The sequence below is a fragment of the Bombina bombina genome, chromosome 3 (assembly GCF_027579735.1).
Source record: "Bombina bombina isolate aBomBom1 chromosome 3, aBomBom1.pri, whole genome shotgun sequence".
Classification (NCBI taxonomy): Eukaryota; Metazoa; Chordata; class Amphibia; order Anura; family Bombinatoridae; genus Bombina; species Bombina bombina.
Genome location: NC_069501.1, coordinates 1,050,593,227 through 1,050,611,798, shown reverse-complemented (window position 1 = coordinate 1,050,611,798; position 18,572 = coordinate 1,050,593,227). Strand labels below are relative to the sequence as shown.

Sequence of the window (18,572 nt, the reverse complement as noted above, 5' to 3'; positions counted from 1 at the left end):
TAAATAACCTTCCACACAGGAAAGAAGTTTAGTTTGTAATAAATCCCAGAATTCCGGGTCAGTTTTATTCGGGCCATAGACATTACAAATTGTATATTTTGTCTGGCCTATTTTTACTTTGACTACTACATATCTCCCCCCGGGATCGGCCTCAGAGTACAGAATCTCTGCTTGAATTTTTTTGCCTATAAGTATTGCAACTCCCCTTTTCTTCCCTTGACTTGGTGCTACATAGACCTCTTTTACCCAGGATGATTTTAGTTTTAAATGACTCCTCTAAACCTAAATGAGTTTCCTTATTAGGCCAATATCCGCCTGAACCTTCCGCAAATGTGATAAGATGGCTTTACGTTTGATGGGGGAGGAAATTCCTCCAACATTCCACGATACAATTTTAAAATTATCAGGATTAAACGTCATATTTCTCTATGTATAAAGGAAGTGGTATTGGTGGAATGAGGAGGGACGAGAGAACCGGGCGGGGGGGGAGGAGAGAGAGAGAGAGAGGGGAGAGAGAGAAAGAGAGAAAAAAAAAAAAAAAAAACAGAACCCCCAGAAAAAAAAGTGGGAAAGGGGGTAAAAATAAAAAAGATTAGGAGGGGTCTAGTTCCCCGTGGGTTTATAGTCACTTCCATCATACTCTGCCTGCCCTAAGCTGCTAAGTTTGTAAGCTATGTTATGTATCTAAAGTCTTAAGAAGATTCTCCGCCATTTGAAGATCATCTGTAATGTGTGTTGTCCCATTTATTACTACCTTCAGTTTTGAGGGATAGATAAGGGCCGCCCTACAACCTTGATGAATAAACTTAGAACAAATTGGGGCCAACTCTCTTCTCTTTAAGGCTGTATCTGCCGCAAAATCCTGAAAAATCAGAATTCTACTGTCTTCTATTGTAATTGGTTGATTCTTCCGAAAATACTGCAGGAGAAGATCTTTATCTTTATAATTCAATAATCTAGCGATTATAGGTCCGCGGGTCTCCTGCTAATGTTGCTGTCAGGGCGTAGAGGTCCCATTCTATGGGCTCTTTCTACTATAATAGGTGGGTGTGTAGAGGGGATTTTTAGCGCTCTAGTAAGTGTGTAAGAAATAAAGGTATCAAGGTTTTCAAATTTTTTATTTTCAGGAAGACCTATTATTCTCAGGTGTTCCGCCTAGAGCGGTTTTCGAGGTCTTCGACCCTGTCTAACAATTTTTGTATTATTTTAGCTGAGGTCTCTATTTGGGTGCTATGCATAGTTGCTTGGTCTTCTAGGTCTGAGACCCTCTGTTCTGCTTCTTGCAGTCTTCCCCGAGAATTGCCTCACTTCTTGGGGTTAGGGAGGAAATATCTAGCTTAATATCGGATTTAAGTAGTTCAAATTTGGGGGCGAGAGCCTCCGTGATATTAGACACCAATGCCTGCATATCAAGATTTTCTGGTAATAATGTCATATTACTAGGGTTTGTTTGTTCAGTGGCTGAATCGAGCACACCCTTAAGTTTCCTGTCTTTATGTCTTCCTGCCATATTTGGGGAAGGGGTTTTTAGGGGAGTTAGAAAGGAATTTATCCATGTACCACGTGGTGTAAGTGAACAATTTAAGTGCCACACGCGGGAGGGGGGGGGAAGAAAAAAAAAAAAAAAAAAAAAAAAAAGGGAGGGGGGGGTGAATTGGGGGTGATGGATTGTGTGCGGGAAAAGGTAGTGCAGGTTGTCCCAGTGAGGGAAGCTGGGTAAGTGAGGGGGTATTTGTCTAGGGGCTAGGAGCCCGTGGTGCAAGGGGCACTAGGCCCGTGGGTAAGTGAGAAAATTAAGAAGGTACAAAGTTGATGTGTGTATTAATTTATAATGAAGAGTGAGAAGTGAGAAGGAGAAAAAAAAAAAAAAGAGCAGAGAAAAAATTTATAGTGGTAACAGGGAGCGTTCCTCTCGAAATCTCCTATGTCTAAACAGGAAGTTAATTATCAATCGTAGTTGGCCCCTTTATCAGAGTTATCTTTTAATATGGAGGATTGGGGGTCAAAGTGAGAGAGAGAGGGAGGAAACACAAGGACTAAAGTTGGGTGGTTCTACTTGTATAATGTTGTTACTAGTATATGTAGTATGTTTTTATAAGGGTTGTGAACTACGTGTTTTCCCAGAGACTAAAGCATTTTTTGGTGATCTTTTATCCCACCTATTGTGATTATGCAGTTCTATTTATTGCAGATTCTTCCCTTTTTTTCTGGTTCCTCACTCCCCTCTATAAAAATTCCTTCAGAGAGTCTGTAACCCCAGTATCTAAATTAGCAGTTCTCCCTCTTCTTCTTATTTGTATATGTTTTAAATAGCGTGAGGGGGAGGGTGGAGAAATTGAATAGCCAATTTTAAAACCTTTTCCCCTCATAAGGGGAGTGAATAACATGTGCTTCTAGTTTAACTCTTCCTCTCTAACTGTATAAAGCCCTGAGAGTTTGACTTTTCTTTAACCTTTAGCAGGGGAAAATTCAAAAATTTATCTGACAATCAGTACCCATACTAAACATACAGAGCAAACAGTGCTTCCTTGAATTAAGACCCCCAACAAAAAGAATACTTTGTAACAGCAGTTACATACAGTGTATGAGTTAAGTCAGCCTATACCTGAGTATAAGATAGATACCCTGATAAGCAGTGGTGATATTTTTAGGGAATCTTTTAACAGCAGTAGGTTAACTATTGTGCTAAGGTAGGCCTGACCAGCCTAAAATTAAATAAAAATAAGTGTGCTATTGAGTCTGGTTTAAGATGTCCGTGAGTAAATACAGTACATTCAATTCTAAGTAAAATACAAGAGACTAATGGGGTCTCAACAGTACTTCTAACTTAAGAAATGTAAAATATAAATTCTGACTTTGCTTGCCAGAAAGATCCTAGCATGGGGCCACTATTAGGCCTTTCCCTCCTTAGTCACACAGATGGCTAAGATAGTCAGGATCTGTATAGGTCAATGCAGATACTGCATACACAGAGAGTTTAGATATAAGCCCTTTTGGACTGGCATGATTTAAATCAGCAGTTAGTTGTAAAAAAAAAAAAAAAAACTAGGGCTAAATTAACCAAATCTCACATATAGTAAATATTCCAGTGAGCAGTGATAACAATGTAAAGAGATTCCTTTGCAGCAGGGGAAAAAAAGTATAACAATATAGCAGACTTGGTTAGAAAAGCTTGTAAATGAAAAGAAAACACACAGGAAAAAACAAAACAAAAAAAAAAAAAAAAAAAAAACAGCCTCTTCAATGTATTTTAAAGTGACCCGAAGTAAAGTCATATGTTTAAATAAAGCGTTACTCAAGCTGCAATGGTTTCATAAGGGATTTGCTGGAAAACCATGGATAAAGAGTTTATATAGTATCCTCAGTCATTAAGTGGCATGGGAGGTAACAGAAGATTGTAAACGAAAAAAAGATTTGGAGAGTATCCCTCAGCTTCACCCTCAGCCCTTGTTAGTCCAAACAATAGCTGAGCTAGGACAGAATAAGGTACTTTCCTAGGGCTATTCTTTTAGCCCCTTGCTGCAAACAGCATCTGTTTCCACAAACAGTTTATCGCCAGCGTAGCTGGCAGACTCACCCCCTCCTAGGTTATCCTGCCTCTGTGGTGATCAGCGGATCGTTGTCAGACGGCTCCGGGCCCAACAGCCGCATGGAATACTCCTGTGTCTGCTCTCCAGCCAAGGACCGCACTAAGCTCCCCCCGCGCAGCATCGGTGGGGGGGGGAGTGGGCGGCGCCGCGCCGGGCGGCCGAGCAGCACAGGGACAAGCTGCACACCGGGTCCACACTCCCAGACCGGGCCCAGCTCCCTCCCGCGCAGCACCGGTGGGGGAGGGAGAGGGGCAGTCCCCAGCCGACAGGTCCAGCAAAGAAATCAGCCGCGGCAGAGAGATGACCTGTATTCCAGGCTTTCACGTTAGGCTGTCAGAGATGGTGAGTGGAGGGAGGGGGGGAGGGCCAGGGTCCGCAGGAGGCAACTCAGCTCCAAGAAGGGAAAGCAACCAGCGAAGTTTAAACTGCTTGTTTATAGTGTAAGGCAAAGCAGCGTAGTGAAGCTAGATGTGATGAAAGGCACCTTAGCTTTGTTGAGGATCGGTAGGTTGTAAAGATGTTACCTAAGGCCAGGCAACTGGTGAATGGGGGTCAAAACAGTGGGATGGGTGTGCCACTGTCAAGGGTTCCAGAGTGGTTCTTGTGACTATCCAAAGGAAGCCCCAAACCAGAGGGCTGGCGCGAAAAGAGCACCGCCAATGTCCAGGAGACTGGAGAGACGAGGCTGAGCTGCTGCTGTATAGCTCCTCCTCCACCGGAACCACCAGAGCAATGCAATTTTCTCTTGGCATTCTTTTAGAATTCCTAGAATTTTACAGTTTCTTCAGGATGGTTTGGATAAAGGTTGTCTGCAAGTTCCTTGAAAGGACAAATCTCTGCTCTTTCTGTTCTTTTTCACAGAAAGATTGCTAGTTTTCATGATATTCATTGTTTTTGTACAGGCTTTGGTTCGTATAAAAACCTGTTAAGTCAATTTCTCCTCCTTGGAGTTTGAATTTGGTTCTGGGGGCTCTTCAAGCTCCTCCGTTGAACCTATGCATTCACTGGATATTAAATTTCTTTCTTGGAAAGTTTTGTTTCTTTTGGCCATCTCTTCTGCTAGATAGAGTTTCTGAATTATCTGCTCTTTCTTGTGATTCTCCCTTTTCTGATTTTTATCAGGATAAGGCGGTGTTGCAAACTTCATTTAAGTTTTTACCTAAGGTTGTGAATTCTAACAACATTAGTAGAGAAATTGTGGTTCCTTCATTGTGTCCTAATCCTAAGAATTCTAAGGAAAGATCGTTGCATTCTTTGGATGTTGTTAGAGCTTTGAAATATTATGTGAAGCTACTAAAGATTTCCGAAGACTTCTAGTCTATTTGTTATCTTTTCCGGTTCTAAAAAAGGTCAGAAGGCTTCTGCCATTTCTTTGGCATCTTGGTTAAAGTCTTTGATTCATCATGCTTATGTTGAGTCGGGTAGAACTCCGCCTCAAAGGATTACAGCTCATTCGACTAGGTCAGTCTCTACTTCCTGGCATTTAAGAATGAAGCTTCGGTTGATCAGATTTGCAAAGCAGCAACTTGGTCTTCTTTGCATACTTGTACTAAATTCTACCATTTTGATGTGTTTTCTTCTTCTGAAGCAGTTTTTGGTAGAAAAGTACTTCAGGCAGCTGTTTCAGATTGATTCTTCTGCTTATAATTTCAGTTTTTTTCATTATAAGATTTAAACTTTGTTTTGGGTGTGGATTATTTTTCAGCGGAATTGGCTGTCTTTATTTTATCCCTCCCTCTCTAGTGACTCTTGCGTGGAAGATCCACATCTTGGGTATTCATTATCCCATACGTCACTAGCTCATGGACTCTTGCTAATTACATGAAAGAAAACATAATTTATGTAAGAACTTACCTGATAAATTCATTTCTTTCATATTAGCAAGAGTCCATGAGGCCCACCCTTTTTGTGGTGGTTATAATTTTTTTTTGTATAAAGCACAATTATTCCAATTCCTTATTTTTTATGCTTTCGCACTTTTTTCTTATCACCCCACTTCTTGGCTATTCGTTAAACTGATTTGTGGGTGTGGTGAGGGGTGTATTTGTAGGCATTTTGAGGTTTGGGAAACTTTGCCCCTCCTGGTAGGAATGTATATCCCATACGTCACTAGCTCATGGACTCTTGCTAATATGAAAGAAATGAATTTATCAGGTAAGTTCTTACATAAATTATGATATTTTATCCCAGGCAGTAAATAGAAGAAGAATCTGCCTGCGTTTTCTATGATCTTAGCAGGTTGTAACTAAGATGCATTTCTGTTCTCACATATGACTGAGGAGTGAGGTAACTTCAGCGGGAGAATGGCGTGCAGGTTATCCTGCTATGAGCTATGTGCAGTTCAATTTTTTTTCTAGAGATGTGAATGCTAGAAAATGCTGCTGATACCGGATTTATGTAAGGTAAGCCTGGATACAGTAATTTAATAGCGACTGGTATCATGCTTACTTTCAGAGGTAATACTCTTATAAATTTACAATATAAAATGTTTGCTGTATGTTTAAGCGTTTTTATATATGTTTTGTGGATAAAACTTATTGGAGCCTAGTTTTTCCACATGCTGGCTTAAATTTGCCTAGAAACAGTTTCCCTGAGGCTTTCCACTGTTGTAGCATGAGTGGGAGGGGCCTAATTGAGCGCAGTTAAAATTACAGACTGAGACGTCCAGCTTCCTCCAGGAGTCCCCTGAATGCTATAGGACATCTCTAAAGGGCTCAGAGGCTTTCCAAAGTCGTTTATTTGGGAAGGTAGGGCCACAGCAGAGCTGTGGCAGTTTGTTGTGACTGTTAAAAAACGTTTTTTTGAATTAAGGGGTTAATCATCCATTTGCAAGTGGGTGCAATGCTCTGCTAGCTTATTATACACACTGTAAAAATTTTGTTTGATTTACTGCCTTTTTTCACTGTTTTTCAAATTCTGACAAAATTTGTTTCTCTTAAAAGCACAGTACCGTTTTTTATATTTGCTTGTTAACTTGAATTAAAGTGTTTTCCAAGCTTGCTGGGTCTCATTGCTAGTCTGTGTAAACATGTCTGACATAGAGGAAACTCCTTGTTCATTATGTTTAAAAGGGCCATGGGTGGGAACCCCCTCTTAGAATGTGTACCAAATGTACTATTTCACTTTAAGCAATAAAGATCATATTCTGTCTTTAAAAAATTTATCAATAGAGGAATCTGAAGAGGGGGAATGTTATGCCGACTACCTCTCCCCACGTGTCAGCTCCTTTGACTCCCGCTCAAGGGACTCGCACTCAAATGGCGCCAAGTACATCCAGGGCGCCCATAGCGTTTACTTTACAAGACATGGCGGCAGTCATGGATAATACACTGTCACGGTATTAGCCAGACTACCTGAATTTAGAGGAAAGCGAGATGGAGTTAGACTAAATACAGAGCATACTGAGGCTTTAAGAACCATGTCTGATACTGCCTCACAATATGCAGAAGCTGAGGAAGGAGAGCTTCAGTCTGTGGGTGATGTTTCTGACTCAGGGAAGATGATGCAACCTGATTCTGATATTTCTACATTTAAATTTTAAGCTTGAACACCTCCGCTGTGTTACTCAGGGAGGTTTTAGCTGCTCTGAATGACTGTGATACTATGCAGTGCCGGTGTGTACTGATGTTTTTCCAATATCCTAAAAGGTTTACAGAAATTATTACTAAGGGGGGGAATGGGATAGACCAGGTGTGCCGTTCTCTCCCCCTCCTATTTTTAGGAAAATGTTTCCAATAGACGCCACCACACGGGACATTAAGGCAGACAGTCCCTAAGGTTGGAGGGAGCAGTTTCTACTCTAGCAAAGCGTACTACTATCCCAGTCGAGGATCAGTTGTGCTTTTTTAGATCCAATGGATAAAAAGTTAGAGGGTTACCTTAAAAAAATGTTATTCAACAAGGTTTTATCCTACAGCCCCTTGCAATGCATTGCTCCTGTCACTGCTGCTGCGGCGTTCTGGGTTTGAGTCTCTGAAGAGGCTTTACAGGTAGCGACCTCCATTTGAATGGGCTTAAATAATGTCAGCTGACGTTACTTCAAATCTAAGCTGCTTAACATTCCCTCAAGGGCAGACCCTATTCGGGCCTGTTTTGAAGGAGATTATTGCTGATATTCACTGGAGGAAAAGGTCATGCCCTTCCTCAGGATAGGTCCAAATCAAGGGCCAAACAGTCTAATTTTCGTGCCTTTCGAAACTTCAAGGCAGGAGCGGCATCACTTCCTCTAATTGCAAAACAAGAGGGAACTTTTGCTCAGTCCAAGACGGTCTGGAGACCTAACCAGACTGAAACAAAGGTAAGCAGCCAAAAAGCCTGCTGCTGCCTCTAAGACAGCATGAAGGAACGGCCCCCTATCCGTAACGGATCTAGTAGGGGGCAGACTTTCACTCTTCGACCAGGCGTGGGCAAGAGATTCCAGGATCCCTGGGCGTTGGAAATTATATCCCAGGGATATCTTCTGGGACTTCAAAGCTTCCCCCCCAAAAGGGAGATTTCACCTTTCACAATTATCTGCAAGCCAGATAAAGAGAGAGGCATTCTTACACTGTGTACGAGACCTCCTAGTTATGGGAGTGATCCATCCAGTTCCAAAGGAGGAACAGGGACAGGGTGATTTTTACTCAAAACTGTTTGTGGTTCCCAAAAAAGAGGGAACCTTCAGACCAATTATGGATCTAAAGATCTTAAACAAATTCCCTCAGAGTTCCATCATTCAAGATGGAACTATTCGTACCATCCTACCTATGATCCAGGAGGGGTCATATATGACTACAGTGGATTTAAAGGATGCTTTCTTCACATTCCGATTCACAAAGATCATCATCGGTTTCTCAGGTTGCCTTTCTAGACAGGCATTACCAGTTTGTAGCTCTTCTCTTTGGATTAGCTACAGCCCCAAGAATTTTTACGAAGGTTCTGGGGTCGCTTCTGGCGGGCCTAAGGCCGCGGGGCATAGCAGTGGCCCCTTAGTTTAGACACATCCTGATACAGGTGTCAAACTTCCAAATTGCCAAGTCTCATACGGGACATAGTACTGGCATTTCTGAGGTCGCATGGGTGGAAAGTGAACGAGGAAAAGAGTTCTCTATCCCCCCTCTCAAGAGTTTCCTTCCTAGGGACTCTGATAGATTCTCGTAGAAATGAAGATTTACCTGACGGAGTCCAAGTTATCAATACTTCTAATTCCTGCCGTGTTCTTCATTCCATTCCGCGCCCTTCGGTGGCTCAGTGTATGAAAGTTATTTGGCTTAATGGAGCGGCAATGGACATAGTGCCGTTTGGCACTGCCTACATCTCAGACCGCTGCAACTCTGCATGCTCAGTCAGTGGAATGGGGATTACACAGATTTGTCCCCTCTACTGAATCTGGATCAAGAGACCAGGGATTCTCTTCTCTGGTGGCTATCTCGGGGTCCATCTGTCCAAAGGTATGACCTTTCGCAGGCCAGAATTGGACAATTGTAACGACAGATGCCAGCCTTCTAGGTTGGGGTGCAGTCTGGAACTCCCTGAAGGCTCAGGGATCGTGGGACTCAGGAGGAGACACTCCTTCCAATAAATATTCTGGAACTGAGAGCGATATTCAATGCTCTCAGGCTTGGCCTCAGTTAGCAACTCTGAGGTTCATCAGATTTTCAGTCGGACAACATCACGACTGTGGCTTACATCAACCAGCAAGGGGGAACAAGGAGTTCGCTAGCGATGTTAGAAGTCTCTAAGATAATTCGCTAGGCAGAGATTCACTCTTGCCACCTATCAGCTATCCATATCCCAGGTGTAGAGAACTGGGAGGCGGATTTTCTAGAGTCGGCAGACTTTTCAGTGGAGTGGGGAACTCAATCCGGAGGTGTTTGCACAATTGATTCATCATTGGGGCAAACCAGAACTGGATCTCATGCATCTCGCCAGAACGCCAAGCTTCCTTGTTTACGGATCCAGGTCCCAGGGGATCTCAAGGTGATGCTGATAGATTCTCTAGCAGCGCCTTAGTCTTTGGGTCTTTCAACCTGGCTTGTTTCCACCGTTTCCTCTGCTCCTCGACTGATTGCCAAGATCAAGCAGGAGAGAGCATCGTGATCTTGATAGCGCCTGCGTGGCCACGCAGGGACCTGGTATGCAGATCTAGTGGACATGTCATCCTTTCCACCTTGACTCTGCCGTTAAGACAAGACCTTCTACTACAAGGTCCTTTCAATCATCCAAATCTAATTTCTCTGAGACTGACCTGCCTGGAGATTGAACGTCTTGATTTTATCAAACCGTGGCTTCTCCGAGTCAGTCATTGATACCTTAAATACAGGCACGAAAGCCTGTCACCAGGAATCATTTACCATAAGATATGGCGTAGATATCTTTATTGGTGTGAATCCAAGGGTTACTCATGGAGTAAGGTTAGGATTCCCATGATATTATCCTTTCTCCAAGAAGGTTTGGAAAAAGGATTTCAGCTAGTTCCTTAAAGGGACAGATTTCTGCCCTGTCTATTCTTTTGCACAAGCGTCTGGCAGATGTTCCAGACGTTCAGAGCATTTTGTCAGCTTTAGTTAGAATCAAGCCTGTGTTTAAACCTGTTGCTCCGGCATGGAGCTTAAATCTGGTTCTTAAAGTTCTTCAAGGAGTTCCATTTGAATCTCTTCGTTCCATAGATAGTCAAGCTTTTATCTGGAAATTCTGTTTTTGGTACCTATTTCCCTCGGCTCGTAGAGTCTCCGAGTTATCTGCTTTACAATGTGATTCTCCTTATCTGATCTTCCATGCGATAAGGTAGTCCTGCGTACCAAACCTGGGTTTCTTTACCTAAGGTGGTATCTAATAAGAATATCAATCAAGAGATTGTTGTTCCATCTTTGTTGTCCTAATCCTTCTTCAAAGAAGGAACGTCATTACACAATCTGGACGTGGTTCGTGCTTTAAAGTTTTACTTACAAGCTACTAAAGATTTTCGGTCGAACATCTGCTTTGTTTGTTGTCTACTCTGGACAGAGGGAGAGGTCAAAAGGCTTCGCAACCTCTCTTTCTTTTTGGCTAAGAAGCATAATCCGCTTAGCCTATGAGACTGCTGCCAGCAGCCTCCTGAAAGGATTACAGCTAATTTCTACTAGAGCTGTGGGCTTCCACATGGGCCTATGGGCCTTTAAAAATGAGGCTTCTGTTGAACAGATTTCCAAGGCGTCGACTTGGGTCTTCGCTTCAAACTTTTTCAAAATTCTACAAATTTGATACTTTTTGCTTCTTCGGGAGGCTATTTTTGGGGAGAAAGGTTTTACAGGCAGTGGTACCTTGCGTTTAAGTACCTGTCCCTTCCTTCATCCGTGTACTTTAGCTTGGTATTGGTATCCCACAAGTAATGGATGATCCATGGACTGGATACACCTTACAAGAGAAAACATAATTTTATGCTTACCTGATAAATTTATTTCTCTTGTGGTGTATCCAGGTCCACGGCCCGCCCTGTCATTTTAAGGCAGGTAATTTTTAATTTAAACTACAGTCACCACTGCAACCCTATGGGTTCCTCCTTTCTCTGCTTGTTTTCGGTCGAATGACTGGATATGGGCAGGTTAGGGGTGGAGCTATATAACAGCTCTGCTGTGGGTGATCCTCTTGCAACTTCCTGTTGGGAATGAGAATATCCCACAAGTAATGGATGATCCGTGGACTGGGATACACCACAAGAGAAATAAATTTATCAGGTAAGCATAATTATGTTTTTTTTATTTATTATTTATTTAGTTAGTGATGTATATAAACTCTGTGGTCTCTGCCTCTCTTGCCTCAGATAACACACTGAGGGAAAGGTAGAGGGAGTGCAGACTGTTCTCCGATTGTATAGGTGACTGCTTTTCACTGCAATCGTGTTACTCCAACGGCGCTGATTGGCTCCTGGGGCACTGTCTGTGTTGCCAGGCAACTCCTTGCGTCAAATCCAAGTACGTTTTTTTCAGGATGGCATGGAACATCCTAACATCGTCATTAAACACATATTGCTTTTGTGAACAAAATGTGCTTTTTCCCACGGTCCCTAGAAAGACCAAGATGCAAATTCTGTAACCTAGGTAATTAAAAAGCTGCAAATTGTCTAAACCAGGTATTTCGCTACTAGGGGAGTATGGGACAAGCACACTTTTTACACAAATAAACATGTGATTAATGTCCTTTTAAAGTGAAACTTTACTCAAGAATGATCTATAATTTATGACAGGTTTCTAAACTTTTAAGTATTTTTTTGCACAAAGAATAATTTAAATGTTTTTAAAGGTTAAATTAAAACTAATAATACAGAATAAGTCCTACTTTAGTAGGAAGCAAATATAAGTTAATTATGATAATAGGAAGAGCACAACTGATACTGGCGTACTTGTGTTTAAATTGAAACAGTTTTCACATATTTTTTCAGGCCAAAAAATGTCTTATATCTTAAAATTATATTTTTGTATGGCAGCCATTAAAGGGCCACAGTAAGTAAATATTTTCTATGCCTGTTACTAACTACCCCCAAATACGCTTTTTATCAATAGCATTTCATTAACATATCTCTACCGTATATCAGAAATCTTGTCTGCAAATTTAATTGTTTTCTCCAAACTCACTCCGTGGGTATCCTTTGCTCTGTACCAATCCGTTTACAATACCTGAGGTTTCAAAATGGCGCTTTAAACACAAAGTTATTGGTTTAAGTATTTTGAACATGCAGTGCTGAAAATAGTGGGTAGGATAATGTGACATCATCGGGAATAAAAGATATAACTTTTAGAACGTTTTGAAACTTCGTTTTGGAGAAAATATAGTCAGTAAGGTTTAATTAATGTTTATTACTTTAATATGTTAGTTGTTTAGCTTAAAAATTATAACAGAAAGTAATCGATTAAGTACAATGGGGCATATCTATCAAGCTCCGAATGGAGCTTGATGCCCCGTGTTTCTGGGCGAGCCTGCAGACTCGCCAGAAACAGCAGTTATGAAGCAGCGGTCCACAAAGACCGCTGCTCCATAACCTGTCCGCCTTCTCTGAGCAGACGGACAGACATCGCCGGAAATCAACCCGATCGGTTGATTGACAACCCCCTGCTGGCGGCCGATTGGCTGCGAATCTGCAGGGGGCGGCGTTGCACCAGCAGCTCTTGTGAGCTGCTGGTGCAATGCTGAATATGAGAGCGTATCAGGTCGCGGACAGAACATTGTTAAGATAGGGGCCAATGTCTCTAACCCCTTGGCAGACGACCATCATACATGGTAGGGGGCAGCTGTTCGCTAAGAAAATTTAACTATAGCTTAACTCCAGGCAAGTGTGTCGCAGTGATTGCATGCTTGTCATTGGGGTGGCCTCATAACATGAGAAACAAGCTGAGATCATGCTGTTTATAGCAGAATCTCTATCAAATACTAAAAAGGATAGAATTGCTAAAAGTTTGCAAATATGCTATGCCTTGGACTGTAAATAGTTGTGGCAGTGCAGAAATAGCAATATAGAATTAACCCCAGGCAAGCAATTGCTGTTGGTGAATGTCTGCATGTGAGGCTCTAAATTTACAGTGCAGTAACTTACTTATGACTTACTGTTTACTGTGACAGCCAATCACAGCGATTGTAGTACTTTGATACAGCCCTAGATGCTGGTATTGAGTTCACGGGCAATCACAGAAAGTTACTTAAACTTGCATGCTCTAAAGGGATACTAAACCCACATTGTTTCTTTAATTAATCGGATATAGTCTTATCTTTTTGTTTTTGATCCCTAAGCACTAAGTGATAAAAAAAAAGTTAAATTAAAAGTGTTAAAATGCCCCTAGGAAAATACTCCATAGTGTCTAGATTCTACAAATATAAACTTTTATGAAGTGGTGTTGGATTGGTGTTCACTATTAAATTTATAGGCCAAGCATAGCAAATTTTGCAATTGTTTAGCGTTAAACTAATAATTCCATCCTTGTAGTGTTTGATCTATAGTTTTATTAATTACAAAACCTAGACATATGAAGTAGTTCTAAAATCTGGACAAAATAATCTATTTTGAGGTATTTTTCTTTATCTACACTAGTTTTGTAGAGATTATTTAGAAAATTTTCAAAAAAATGCCTCCCCATTTGCAGTATTACATTCCTAATTCTTATTTTATGTACCCATATAGTGCATCCAAGAATACTGTTTGTCTGGTAAAAATGTATATAATATGTATAAGTGCACTAAATATTGTCATATTACAGAGTTATAAGCTTTTGACAAATCAGGAATTTAATGAAAATACCAAACTTACTATTTTTGCACAATATACTGTATGCAATTCTAGAGACAAATTGCTTTTGTCACTGCATTTTAGGACGGAACATAAATCAACGTGTTTGTTTATTAGAATGGAAATCATATTTATTTACAGATATATTTGTCATATATAAGTCCACTTAGTGCATCTAATATCTGATAAAGCTGAAGAAGCTTGTACTGTCATGTAGCATTGGACTTGTATTCAGAGAATGCATATTTTACTGGAACATAATTAGGATTCATCTGCATGGAGTAAGTAGTCAGTTAAGGTGCTCTAACTCTTTGGTTTGCAAGTCAAAAAATCCATTATCTGTTTGTTTAAGCAAAACGTCATCAGACTGATACTGGTGTGTTCCTTGATCCTGTAAGATGATGGACACCTCTTCCTGGAGTAATCTCATATCTCTCTTCAGATCTCCCATCAACCTTTGGACCTCCGCTTGTTCTTTCCTTAGAACTTCACGTTCTATCTGTAAGTGTCCTATCTCCCTTTCCAAGCTGGTAATGGTTTCCATCTTACGTTTGCGGCAATTTTGTGCAGCCACTTTGTTTTTACCTCTCCTGCGGATATCTCTGACCAGTCCTAGCTGTGCTTCAGTCAATGAGTAACTAGTGAGGAGCTCATTAAAATCCTCTACAGGTAGATTTACAATTCTTTCTATGGGAAAGGGAATATTCATAGCAGCTGCCCTTCTTTCATCCCTATTGCATAACAAGTCTGGAGTTTCAGAAGTAACATATGCATTAGTGAGGTCGTGGCCTGTAACAGGTTCTGTAGTAGATGTCAAATACTGGCCTTGGTATGCCAAAGGGGGGAGCATTTGTATATACTCTGAGTGCAGTCTCTGTGATTCAATATTTTCCATCTCCATAGATTCACCATCACTAAAATTCAAAGACAAGCCAGAGTCTGATTCAAAATCTTCTTGATTCTTGTGAGGGTTAACATTAGATTTTCCCATATTAGGCACATTTAAATGGTCAATTAAAGATATACTTGGTAATCCACCCCAATGTACAGTTTTAAGTGCAGAATTGTTTATGGTTGCCATTTGATTCATGCTTGATGAAATAAGCATACCTGTGTAAGCAGTAGGGCCATATGATGAAGCTGTGTTCATTTTCTGTGGTTGAGTATGTATTGGGTTTGAGTAAGATCGTTCATACAAAGGAATATTCTGATTTTGCATTTGTGTCATGCCTTCTGGGACATTACCACTTCCATAACCTGACATCAGTATGGGAGCCACAGTTCCATAGCCATTACTGTTGTATGTAGAATCACAATGAACATCGAGATCCTGTGCAGAATAAGAATAGTTAGTTATTTAAGTTGCATAGATTTGCATCAAACTAAAAATCAAATTAATTATGACACTTGCAACTTTATGGGAGGCATAAACTGGTGGATATTAGGGTTACCTGCAACATGTTTGTATTCTACAAATGTCTATATATAGATATACACCACTATAATATAATTATCCAGGATGAGATTTTAAGTACAGTTAATTAGTTGTATAAGTTTGAATTCTTTATTTCTTTCATGTAATTGGCAAGAGTCCATGAGCTAGTGACGTATGGGATATACAATCCTACCAGGAGGGGCAAAGTTTCCAAAACCTTAAAATGCCTATAAATACACCCCTCACCACACCCACAATTCAGTTTTACAAACTCCTATGTAGGTGGTGAAGTAAGTTTGTGCTTGATTTTCTTCTGTGATATGCGCTTCTCAGCATTTTGAAGCCTGATTCCTCTGAGTACAGTGAATGTCAGAGGGATGTAAAGGGAGTATCACCTATTGAATTCTATGGTTTTCCTCACAGGAAATCTTTTCATAGGTTCGTAGAGATTCATCTCCTACCTCCCTTTTCAGATCGACGATATACTCTCATATTTCATTACCTCTACTGATAACTGTTTCAGTACTGGTTTAGCAATCTGCTATATGTGGATGGGTGTCTTTCGGTAAGTATGTTTTCATTACTTAAGACATTCTCAGCTATGGTTTGACACTTTATGTATTAATGTAAAGTTCTAAATGTATATATTGTACTTATATTTGCCATGAGTCAGGTTTATGTATATTTCCTTTTGCAGACTATCAGTTTCCAAATTAGCAAAACATATTTAGGAAGTTATTTTTTCTTACCTTGGGGTATAGTCTTTTCTTCAAAATTGATTGTTTTCATTAATTTTCGCACACAAAATTAGGCTAGTGAGGTGACGCAAATTCACCATTTCCTGCGTCTTAGTTGACGCCAGGTTCCTTGCACAAGTTGTGTCTGCCATGATGCGACTTGCGTCATTTCTGGATGTTGTTAGCGCCAAAAAAATTAATTTTGCGTTGCGCGTCATAATTGGCGCCAAATAATTTAATTATTTAAACCCCACATCCTATATGCCTCTTGCCTTTTTCTATGCTCAGAGGGCTATGCTGTTTGCATTTTTTCCCATTTCCCATTCCTGAAATTGATAATTTTGCTTTATATGTTGTTTTTTCTCTTACATTTGCAAGATGTCTCAATCTGATCCTGTCTCAGAAACCACTGTTGGATTCCTGCTGTCTGATAACAGTTCTACCAAAGATAGGTGTATCTGTTGTAAGTTAGCGGAGATTATATCTCCAGCTGTAGTATGTAACAGTTGTCATGATAAGCTTTTACATGCAGAGAATGTGTCCATCAGTACTAGTACAATGCCTGTTGTTCCTTCAACATCTAATGTACATGATATCCCTGTGAATATAAAATATTTTATTGCTGATGCGATTCAGAAGGCTTTGTCTGCTATTCCGCCTTCTAATAAACGTAAAAGGTCTTTTAAAACTTGTCAGTCATTTGAAATGTCATCAACTTTATGAGAACATACTGATTTATCCTCCTCTGATGAGGATCTATCTGATTCAGAAGATCCTACCTCAGATATTGACACTGACAAATCTACTTATCTCTTTAAGATGGAGTATATTCGTTCCTTGTTAAGAGGTGTTGATTACATTGGATATTGAGGAAACTAGTCCTCTTGATATTTAAACTAGTAAACATTTAAATTCTGTTTATAAACCTCCTGTGGTTACTCCAGAGGTTTTTCCAGTTCCTGATGCTATTTCTGATATGATTTCAAAGGAATTGAATAGGCCGGGTACTTCTTTCATTCCTTATGCTAGGTTTAAAAAGTTGTATCCTTTGCCAGCAATTAGATTGGAGTTTTGGGAAAAAATCCCCAAAGTTGATGGGGCTATCTCTACTCTTGCCAAACGTACTACTATCCCTATGGTAGATAGTACTTCCTTTAAGGACCCTTTAGATAGGAAACTTGAATCTTATCTAAGGAAAGCTTTTTTATATTCTGGTTATCTTCTCAGGCCTGCCATTTCTATGGCTGATGTTGCAGCAGCATCAACTTTTTGGTTGGAAAGTTTAGCACAACAGGAAACAGATCCTGATTTGTCTAGCATTGTTCGCTTGCTTCAACATGCTAATCATTTTACCTGTGGTGCTATTTTTGATATAATCAAAATTAATGTCAAATCTATGTCTTTAGCTATTTTAGCTAGAAGAGCTTTGTGGCTCAAATATTGGAATGCTGACATGGTATCTAAGTCTAGATTACTATCACTTTCTTTCCAAGGTAACAATTTATTTGGTTCTCAGTTGGATTCAATTATTTCAACTGTTACTGGGGGAAGGGAGTTTTTTTTACCTCAGGATAAAATTTCTAATGGTAAATCTAAAGCTTCTAATCGTTTTCGTTCTTTTCGACAGAATAAGGAACAGAAAGACCATCCTTCCCCCAAAAAATCTGGTTCCAATTGGAAACCCTCTTCAAGTTGGAATAAATCCAAGCCTTTTAAGAAACCAAAGCCACCCCCCAAGTATGCATGAAGGTGCGGCCCTCATTCCAGTTCAGCTGGTGGGGGGCAGATTAAAAATTTTCCAAAACATTTGGGCAGATTCTGTCCAAAATCATTGGATTCAGAGTATTGTCTCTCAAGGGTATCGGATAGGAGTCAGAGTAAGACCTCCTGTGAGAAGATTTTTTCTCTCATGTTCCAGCAAATCCAGTGAAGGCTCAGGCTTTTCTGAAGTGTGTTTCCGATCTAGAGCTTTCAGGGGTAATTATACCAGTTCCATTTCAGGAATAGGATCTGGGATTTTATTCAAATCTATTCATTGTCCCAAAGAAAGAAAATTCATTCAGGCCAGTTCTGGATCTGAAAATTTTGAACCGTTTTGTAAGAGTGCCAAATTTCAAAATGGTGACTATAAGGACTATTCTGCCTTTTTGTTCAGCAAGGTCATTATGTCCACGATAGACTTACAGGATGCATATCTTCATATTCTGATTCATCCAGACCACTATCGGTTTCTGAGATTCTCTTTTCTAGACGAGCATTACCAATTTGTCGCTCTTCCATTTGGCCTAGCGACAGCTCCAAGAAATTTTTCATAAGTTCTCGGTGCCCTACTCTCTGTAATAAGAGAACAGACAGGGTATTGCGGTGTTTCCTTATTTGGATGATATCTTGGTACTAGCTCAGTCTTTACATTTTGCCGAATCTCACACAAAGACATGGTTGGAGGATCAATTTACCAAAAAGTTCCTTGTTTCCTCGGACAAGGGTCACCTTTTTAGGTTTCCAGATAGATTCAGAAAAAGAGACAAATGAAATTGGTTTAAGCCTGTCAGACCCTTCAGTCTCCATCATTCCCT

The 18,572-nt window shown here is 40.4% G+C and overlaps 1 protein-coding gene across 2 annotated transcripts in view; it reads right to left on the bottom strand.

Moving 5' to 3' along the window:
* Positions 1–13,917: 13,917 nt before the first annotated feature.
* The window catches only part of NFE2 (nuclear factor, erythroid 2), a 79,340-nt gene continuing 74,685 nt past the window's right edge, over positions 13,918–18,572 (bottom strand). For both annotated transcript variants that reach the window (XM_053705009.1, XM_053705008.1), the window contains exon 3: positions 13,918–15,154. In XM_053705009.1, the coding sequence (XP_053560984.1) occupies positions 14,114–15,154 (1,041 nt within the window). In that variant the 3' untranslated portion in view covers positions 13,918–14,113. The remainder of the gene's footprint in view (positions 15,155–18,572) is intronic.